Below are 9,802 nucleotides of genomic sequence, written 5' to 3' on the forward strand. Positions count from 1 at the left end.
GGGGGGAGACAGCCGCTGGCCCATCCTGTGTGCCGGGGGTGGGCAGCTTGTGTCCATTTGTCATCAACTGGCGATGGTCTCGGGATGAGGAGACGCCAAGGGGGGTGACCGCCATGGTCAGCGTCACCCCCAGGCCCCTGGCCCTTCCCCTCCTCCTGGACGCCCGGGCCCCAGCCGGCAAGGGGACCCCGCTGGAGACTCAGCACCGGCAGACGTGCAGATGGCATCCCCAACGTGCGGGCAGTGACCCGGCGGCTAGGGGCGGGGCCAGGAGCTGGGCGCTAAGGGAAACTGGGCCCGGGGCACAGTCCGGGCCTCTCAGCGGAGCCCGCAAGCCCACAGGCCAGGGTTTGCCGACCTCTGAACCAGCCCAGAGAAGGCAGAGCCTGCGAGGCTGCAGCTGCGGCGCCAGGGAACCCGAGCTGAATCTTCACTCTCGCCGCCCAAGCCGCCGCCAGCTTGCACGTCCGCTCCAGGGCCTGGAGAGCCACACGTCGCTGGTGCATTCCATCCTGGGACCACTGGATCCTTTTTGAGTGAAAGGGTGCAAAAGAGGTACGCTATCTACTGCTGGCACTCCTGACCCTGCGCGGGAGGCCGGGCTGGACCGGCCTCCTCTGTCCTGCGTGTGCTGAGTGCTGGGCCACAGCCATGCAGCGGCCTGGCGGGAGGGGCTCAGCTGACCCATGAGGCGCTGCAGCTGGTCTAGCAAACCAGACACAGCCCCGACTTGGACGAGGGGGCCGCCTCCTGCACGGAGACCCCCTTCATGTCGTCGGGCATCTGCCCATCAGGCCGCCACACGTTCAGGTCCCCAAAGATGCCCTTCTCTATCATCTCCTCCTGCCAGGGGATGGGGCAGGTGCCGGTGGCGAATTCCTGGAAGAATTCTGTGTCCTCTTTGTCAAAGGCCACACCCCTGACTGTGGAAAAGGCACCCACATCCTGGATGTTCTTTGCATAGACAGTCCTGGAGTCTGGGACGAAGGGCGGGGTCAGCATCCCTGTGAGAGGACGGAAGACACGGGGCGTGAAGGGCCAGCCAGTGGAAGGAGGCAGTCACGCTCAGCCAGCAGGGCCGCTGCCCCTCATGCGGCCCTGGCGGTGACAAGGAGAGCGACACCCGCCACAGGGCGCTGAGCCAGTCTGGAGACTCAGAGGCCGGTCTGGACACACATCGCCAGAACCCAGCCCCCATCTGCGCCCCCTCCACCCCGCCCAGAAGCCCCGTCATGAGTGTCAGCGGGCCCTTGGCTGCACTGCCCCCGACGCCGCCGTGCCCACCGTCTCTGCAGACTCCCCGGCCCCAGTGCCGGCCTCCCCGTCTGCAGGTCTACACCTTGATCACAACATGCTCAGAACTGAACTCCCTGTACCTTCACCCCCGCCCTTCTCGGCACAGACCCTGTGGCCTCGGGACTCAATCCGGCTCCGGCTTCCTGGGTCCTGACCGCTCGCTCGGGCTGCCTGATCTCCCCGGGCCTGGAGCTGGTCTGGGCAGCTCTCCCTGGCACCCGGCACCTTCAGATCAGCCGGGGCTGCCACTGCCCTGACCCTTCCCCACCAAAGAAACTTCTCGTACTGGGGCGTCGGGCCGTGAGGTCACAGGCTCGCACTTCCTGGGTGTGGGTTCTGGTGGGTGTGGCGGGTGCCACGCTTCTCTCCCGCAGACACGCGTGCACACACACACTCGCACACACTAGCTTGCACAAGACATGACAGCAGACGCTGGTGGAACGAACAACGGCTGGAGAAATCCCACCTCGACTTGGATCGCAGGCTCCTTCAAGGAACCGCCTGACAGCGGGTTCAGATCTTCAGCTCACAGGTGTTTCCCACACACCCCATCCAACCCTCGCCGCCTCCTTGGGTCCCCAGGAGACCCACCCCGTGAACATCCAGTCCTGGGCGCGCTGGGATGAGCAGGGAAGAGGGTGGTGTCATCGGGGGCAGAGGATGCTCCGGGGGTGGGGGGGGGTTCACCCAGGCCGCCCGCCCCCCGACCTCACGCTAAGCTGCCGGACGCCAACGGGACGGGGCGGCCAGCGAGGGTCGCCTAGGAGCCCCCAGCCCCAGCTCCCACACGCAGACAGTACCGGCCTCCAGCTGCCGCCAGTTGATGTCTCTGAAGAGGGGGTTGGCACGGAGCCCATCACAGGAGCCGTCCCTGAACCCCAGGCGCCTCTCGGGGTCTTTCTGCAGCAGCGCCTCGCAGAAGTCCTTGCTGGCCCGGCTGAACTTGTCGGGGTAGGTGACCACCTCCTCCAGGACCCGCTGCTTCAGTTCCTTGTTCTCCACCTGCACGGCGGACACAGCACCGTCAGCCCACGCCACACCCCTGACACCCACGTCACACCCCGGCCAGGCCCACCCGCATCGCCCCAGCTGCCACAGCAGCTCCGGACACGGCAGCTCCGCGGGCCCGGCTGGCCCTGCTCTCGGGGGTGCCTGACGCCACCCTCCCGCGTGTTAGCACTTAAGGGCTCAGTATCGCTGGTCAGGGTGTGAGACCCTGAAGGTGGACGCCTTGCACTCCCACAACCATTGCCCCCCAGCTTGCCCGGCGAGGTGGCAGAGGTTCGCCAAGGGCAGATGCCCACAGGGTCCATGGAACCTTAGTCCAGACCAGCTTTCCCGAGCATGACTTCCAGCCCACAAAATTCACTTCCAGTGGGTCCATCCCCAGGGAGCTCCCCGACAATTAGCCCGGAAGTCTCCAGCCCCACCTCAACCAAACGTGGCCCATTTCCTCTCCCTGTCGGTCATATCTGCCCCTCCTGAAACGTCCTAAAACTTCACGGAAGTGGGATCGTCCAGAGTCACTCTTCCGGGGCCAGATTCTTTCATTCATAGTGGTGGGTTTGAGACCTGTCCGTGTCATGGGTGCACCCAAGGTTCCTTCCCATCGAACACAGGGACCTCGGGTGGACCACAGAATGGAGGGACCACAGATGCACTGAAGATGGACCCCAGAATGCATGACCCAGAGATAGGCCATAGCATGAAGGGGCCACGGACGGACCAGGGAATGGAGGGACTACAGATGGACCACGGATGGACCACGGATGGACCATGGAATGGAGGGACCACGGATGGACAGACCATGACGGTTCACTTTCTCATGAAAGCATCTCCTGCTCATTTTCACCAGAAAACGGGGATCCTGTCAGGGCTGTGGGCTCAGCCAGGGCTCTGAGGTGGAGCTCCTGTGGTGGCCTGAGGCCAACGTGGACCCCACACTGTGTTGCTTTACTCTGCTCTTCTGAGCTGAGGTCGGGGAAAGACCCATTGTTGGAGTCCAAGGCAGAGGTGCAGATGCACAGAGCGACCCTACGCATTAGTCAGCAGAAGGGTTCTCACTCTCGGGGGACTGGAGACCGGACTGTCTCCACGACTATCTCAGGAAAGGAGCGGGGACTGGGCAGGGGCCCTCGGGGAGGTCCAGCAGAAGAAACTGATGGCTGTGACCTCCAGGCAGGCCGAGGGGCCGTGGGCATGGACGAGCGAGGGACCACGTCTAAAGTACGGTTCACCCCCAGGCCTCCCTCCTCAGCCCCTCACATCTGCCCCACAGACAGCCTTAGCTCCGAGCAGAGTCAGCATGGGGTCCGGGAAAGAGGCTGCTTTGCTCCTTTTGTTGTGAACAGTGATGGCGGCTCTGAACGACACCTACTCGCGGTTCTGCTGGGCTGGCAGAGCTCCCCGGGGAGACACGGGGCCACCACGCGGACAGGAGGCGGGGGGCATGGGAAGCAGGACCCCAGCATGGCCACCCCTAGTACCTGCTGCCCCCAGGACATCCAGGGAAGCTGCCGTGCCTGCAGCAGGGTCTGCAGCTCAGCATCCGGGGAGGCAAGCGCCTTGGCCTCCGGGAAGGGCAGGGAGGCCGCCGGCGGGTGAGCCACGCCCCCCAGAGCAGCGCCGCTCGTGGGGGCGGGGCTGGGGGTGTCCAGGCTCCCCTCCTCCTGACACGCTCCTTGGCATACGGAGACCCAGGAGATGTGTGCACCATGAGAAGCCTAGTGCTCCCCGAAAAGGTCACCAGGTCATCTGGGGGACACTGCTCCTGTGACCCCAACAAGGAGGGTCACCAGTTCCTGCGGGGACACTGCTCCTATCACACACACACACACACACACACACACACACACACACACACAGGGAGCTGATGCCAGCTCAGCTGCAGGGACACCGCTGGCCACCTCCTACCTTCTCTCCGCGGGCTCGGAAGGGGCCTCTGGCCGCGATCATCTCGTACAGCGTGACCCCCAGGGAGAAATAATCCACGGCAAAATCGTACTCCTCACCCCGCAAGAGCTCCGGGGCCATGAAGCCTGCGGCAGGAGCACAGCGTGGCTCAGAGGCCAGCACACGGCGCGCACCTCCCGTCTCCCCGGAACCCAGCAGGGTCCTCGCGCCGGGACACGCGGGGCTGCCCAGCGCCCACCCACTAGGGAGTGCTCCCCCCGGTTGTGAGTGTCCCCTTGGGTACAGCCATCCCTGGTGGGAGCCCCCTCCACCCAGGGTGGGTCTCACCCCCGTGGTGCCCATGGCGGACAGAGCCAGTGTCTGAGGCTCACGCAGGACCTGTGGTCAGAGGCAGGCGCTCAGACCCGAAAGGGCACAAAAGGAGAGGCTGAAGCCCCAACGCTCCTAAAAGCGGTCCGGACGCCCAGTGGCCCGTGCGCTCCACTTCTGGGGAGTCGGGGCCACGTGCTGGGCCCTGCAGGCTGAAGGGGACATCCCGGAGAGCCAGCTCTGGCTTCCATCCCTTTGTGCCTCATGCAGAGGCCAGCCCAGGGCGAGGGAAGGGTAGACGGGCAGCACCTGGGGCCCGTGGTCCACTCCCCCGGGGCCGAGTAGGCCGTTGAGGCTAGGCGCCAGGGTGGCTTCTGTGCTCGGATGACTAGACATCTCCCCAAAGGCAAAGCTGAGCATGTCCTTTTGTCTCCAACCCGGCCTGGTCCTTCAGTGTTTACCTGCGTTCGCGGCAAGTTCCCAGGAGGGACATGGCTGGATAACACAGGCCACGCTGCTGTGGCCACAGTGCATTCTCCCGGAGGTTACAGGAGCCAAGTTCCAAAGAACCCCCTAGCCCTGAGCACAGCCTCTTTTCAGGGATTACAGCGCTGGCCAGACGGCCCAGACTCTGGAGAAAGACACGTTCCACCAACCACAACTTCTCCAGGAAAACGGGCCCGAGAGGAGGGCCCGCTGACCACAGAGACGCAGCATCCCTGCAGCAAATAGCCCGCTGGCCCCTCCAGTCCGCTCCACCCGCTGGGACCCAATGACATGTCTGCCTCCCCAGGGTCTCACGTGGCGACAATGAATCTCCTTCGTGGGAAAGACGGCACGAGCGGGCAATGGGCGAGTGCACGCAGCGTCAGTCTAGGCGCCAGTCCCCCCCCACACCCCGAGCCCCGCGGTGCTGGCACAGCAAGTGCCCCTTTGGGTGGACTGCGGCTGAACCGGGGGCGGAGGCTTGGCTCTGGGGACCTGGGCCGGAGGGAGCAGGGGGGCCAGTGGAGAGGGTACGGAGGGCCCCCGAGCCTTCGCTGGACGCCCCACCTTCTAAGTCACACCGACCCCAGCCTCCGCTGCCACCGCTTGAGGCCCCCGCGCCCTCCTGACCCCAAACGCACAGGTCAGCACAGCCCGCGGGCAGAGCCACGCCGTCCGGGGCTCAGAGCCGCTCGGCGGCCGCGGCAACGCCTGGGCGCCCCCTAGCGGCCGGTGGGGCGTCGTGCAAGCAGGGCCGGCGACACCCCAGGTCCACCGACTCCAACCCTGGACCTGATCAGCCAGGAATAGGCGAGCGGCATTTCGCTCACACGCTCACGCCCTGGAGAGGAACCTCAGAGGGTCCAGAAAATTCACGACAGGACCTCTTCCTAAATAAAGCCGCAGATGAGACAGACCCGCCGTGGCAACAGACACAAGCCCAAAGCGCAGGATGGGGGCTTCGGGGACAAAGCAAGACCCGAACGGCCCAAGGCCCAGGAGCAGCTCTTTCTCCCCGAAGCCGGACAAACAGGAAAGAAGCAGGTCTGCTAAGAAGTCCTGCAGAAAACCCGGGCCATCAGGAGGGCAAGTGCTCGGAGCGTCTGCTGCACCGTGCGTGAGCGTCAGCCCGGCTGTCACCCCAGGCCCCTGCGGTGAGCACCGAGGCCCCCGCCCCCCATCTCCGCTCGGATGCCTCTTCTCTGCGCCCACCTGCCTGGGGGTGAGAGGAGATGGGGTGGGGACAGGAGGCGCCATGCACGCACGTGCACACAGACACACACGCACACGTGCACAGTCACACACACAGACACACGCACAGTCCAGGGGCCATCTCACAGCTGAGCACCTGCCAGGCCCTGTCCCGCCCATCCTGCCTCGGTGCTGCGTCCCTCAGTGCAGACCCCCAGGCTCTGCCCGTGGCCGGCGCTGTGGAGCTTCCGTCACGGCGGGCACGCGTGGCAAACAAGGAGTGATTGTTCAGGGGGTTGGGGGTCGTCCCCGCGTGGGTGCCAGTCTCGCAGTCTCACCCTGAGAGGGGACGGATGAGGGAGCATCTTCCCAACAAGCCCCAGCCCTCACCGTGACGCCCACCCCAGGCCACGGGACCCCAGGACCCCGGGCCTTGTCCCCTTTGCCCCCATAGCGGCTGCCCTCACCTGGCGTCCCCGCATAGCCCTTGGTCTTGGTCTGTCCTTCCTTCAGCTCCACGGCCAGCCCAAGGTCAGAAATTCGGATGTTGCCTGGAGAACAAACATGGGGTCAGGTCACACGCGGCTCCGCAAACAAAAAGTCCCCTGGGGCTCCTGGACACACACACGTGTACAAGCAGAGCACACACACGCAGGGGCCGCCACTCCCCGCTCAGGCTGCAGAGGGACCGAGGGTCCCAGCAGCGCTCGCAACTGGAATCCGGGTCATAATCCCCCTAAAGCCAGCCTCCTCGTGGCTCTGTCTTCCCCGAGCTCTGCAGCAATGGCCTTTGGGGCACCAGTGTGTCCGTCTGACCTGTGATGGGGCGGGAAGGGGGGCTCTAAAGGGACTTACGGGAACCTCAGTCTTGGGGGTTATTTCCTGATGAGAATCCCAGTTTGACTCCTCACGGAGACAGCAAACAAAGGGATCGAGTGGGGGCTCGGCCATAACCGTTAGCTGTTTACTAACAGTTCCACACACGCCGGCATCCTGGACTAACTCCCTGTTGCCCTGGCGCCTCTAGTCATGCACCAGATTTCACCAAAGTACGTTAATAATCTCCACTTGGGGATAATGCCACACGGTCGCAAAATAGCTGAATGAACAGTAAACAAACTTGAGACGTGTCCTGGTGCCGTAAAACTGTAACGAGCATTTATCAGAGCGGGTCCCTCCCCTACCGATTCCCAATCAGGCTACAGAGGTGAGCAGGGCGAGGGGAGGCCGCGAGGGGGGGCCGCCTCACCGTCGTCGTCCAGGAGCACGTTCTCGGGCTTGAGGTCTCGGTAGATGATTCCCCGCTGGTGCAGGTGCTCTAGGCCGCTGATGATCTGGGCCGCATAGAAGACGGCGCGCGGCTCCGGGAGGCCGGGGTTCTCCTCGTCCACGTTGTAGATGTGGTACCTGGGGGCAGACGGCGTGGAGCCTTTGCTTCTCTGGCACAACCAGGAGCCGTGTGCCCACGGTTCTGATGGGAAGTAAAATCTCGGGAAAGCGTTGAGGCCTCCGAATCCCACGTTGTATCGGCAAAGCGTCTGTCATTTCAGCCTCGGCGTCCAGCCTTAGGGGCCCGTGGTGGAGCCTGGACCGCCAGCCGCCGGTGTCTGTGTCCTCACAGCCCCTCAGCACAGCTGTTACAGGGGAAAGGCAGGGCAGCTCTCCCCACCCCACCTCCCCTGCCCCGGCCCACGGGGAGGGGACAGGGAAACAGGCCCCAAAGCCACTTTACAGCCACCAGTGAAGGAGCCAGGCAGAGGGGGGCGAAGGTGGGCCACGGGACCAGCCCAAGCCCCATCCAAAGTGAGCGGCTGACCCAGAGCCCAGGAGGCATGTGGGCCGTTTCCCCAGAGACACGCAGACTCCCCAGTGGGCCCTCGGAGGACTCCCCCCGTCCTCCCAGACTCTCCTATCTCCCGTTTCCCTGTCACGTTGTACAGAGACGCAAAACCTGACAAGCAAAGTATTTAAACTAGAGAACAACCAGGGCAAGGAGAGGCAGGCCAGTAATCTCGAAGAAAACAAGAGAGAAACCCTCACGTCGGCCGGAGCAGCAGCATGAGTGGCTTTTGTGCTACGTGTACGTTTTACTGCAGTGCCCTGTAGTGCGGTGCGGGGCAGCACGACGTGGTGCGGTACAGCATCGTGTACAGTGCGCCATACAGCACAGTGCAGTATGGGTCGGGATAACGGAGTGCAGCTCGGCGCAGCGTAGTGTAGAGTATATACCGCCTGGCATAGCACAGCACAGCGCGGTGCAGGGTAGTGTAGCATTATCGATACAATGTAGTATATATAGTGCAGTGGAATATAGCAGCGTGTATAGCACAGCGCAGTGTAACATAGCACAGCATCACGGCCTAGCACAGCGCAGGGCAGGGTAGGCGAGTAAAGCGTCACGATCTCTCCGCTCTCCAGCTCGTGCTATTTGCACTTTCCAGACCCTTCGCTCCCCCTCCGTGAACTTGCACAGGTGGCTCAGTCAGGGCCTCAGAGCCTCACCTGGCAAGCGGGGCCGACAAGCCCACCGGCAGAGTTTCGGTACAGGTGAACCCAGGCCCGAGAACGGAGGCACAGCGACGGCCCCCTTGTGTGAGGGCAGTGTGAGTCACCTAAGTGTCTCAGGTGTGTCAGCTAACTCTCCGCAGCAACCTCGGAAGGCCAGCATTTCACCTCTATCCCCATTTTACAGACCAGCACGCTGGGGCGAGAGCGGCCATGTTGCCCAGCTGGCAAGTGGGTCTTTTCCCCTCCGAGAGCCGGTGATCCGACTTCTCCCAGGAGCCCAGGGCCGGGCCCTCAGGTCTCCGGCAAACCCAGGCCCCGTAACGGCGACGACGCCCTCTGGTTCTCCCTGCGGTGGGTGGCCAAGCCACACGAAGCTTGTCTTTGTTTGCCATCCCTCTTAAAGCGCGGCCCTCGCCCCCCTTGAGGCCCCTCCCGCCCCTTTATCCACCGTCCAATTCGCACTCAATTCGCAGCTCCTCACGCCCTCCTGCCCTCCCTGCTCACCCCGCCGTCCGCCTGAGCCCGAGGCCCACAGGACGGACCCACGAGCTTCGGCCGCCTCGCCCAGGGTTCCCCCACTTCACTGGGACTGAGGACGCGTTGTTTCGAGGACCCGCAATCCGAAGGCAAAGAGGAGGACTCAGATGGGGACGGGGCTTGTCTTCAGCACCACGTTCTCAGCACATGGGAAGGAGCCCGTCTATGCACTTGGCCGCGTGAGCCCTCCCATCCCGATCCCACAGCCGAGAGGCGGGCGCTGACCTTATGTCGCCTCCATTCATGACGGTCATCACCAGACAGAGGTCGGTCTTGGTTTCGAAGGCGTAGGCGAGGGACACGATGAACCTGCTGTGGACTCTGGCGAGAATCCCCTTCTCCACCAGGGCGCCCTGGAAGCGGGGTGAGCGCCCAGGCTTAGGCGCGAAAGAGACGTGGCCGCAAACGGCCAACTTCCACAAACCACAAACCGTCACGATAAGACAGAAACAGGGCTTCCCTGGTGGCGCAGCGGTTGGGAGCCCGCCTGCCGATGCAGGGGACACGGGCTCGTGCCCCGGTCCGGGAAGATCCCACGTGCCGCGGAGCGGCTGGGCCGGTG

The 9,802-nt window shown here is 63.9% G+C and overlaps 1 protein-coding gene across 1 annotated transcript in view; it reads right to left on the reverse strand.

Moving 5' to 3' along the window:
• Positions 1 to 705: 705 nt before the first annotated feature.
• GRK1 (G protein-coupled receptor kinase 1) overlaps positions 706 to 9,802 on the reverse strand; it is an 11,467-nt gene continuing 2,370 nt past the window's right edge. Inside the window, exons 2-7 of the mRNA XM_007466370.1 lie at positions 9,466 to 9,593; positions 7,445 to 7,602; positions 6,663 to 6,746; positions 4,210 to 4,334; positions 2,097 to 2,298; positions 706 to 1,004 (exon numbers count right to left, since the gene is read on the reverse strand). Coding sequence (XP_007466432.1) covers positions 706 to 1,004; positions 2,097 to 2,298; positions 4,210 to 4,334; positions 6,663 to 6,746; positions 7,445 to 7,602; positions 9,466 to 9,593 — 996 coding nt within the window. The remainder of the gene's footprint in view (positions 1,005 to 2,096; positions 2,299 to 4,209; positions 4,335 to 6,662; positions 6,747 to 7,444; positions 7,603 to 9,465; positions 9,594 to 9,802) is intronic.

Source organism: Lipotes vexillifer, unplaced genomic scaffold (genome assembly GCF_000442215.2).
Source record: "Lipotes vexillifer unplaced genomic scaffold, Lipotes_vexillifer_v1.1 scaffold791, whole genome shotgun sequence".
Taxonomy (NCBI): Eukaryota; Metazoa; Chordata; class Mammalia; order Artiodactyla; family Lipotidae; genus Lipotes; species Lipotes vexillifer.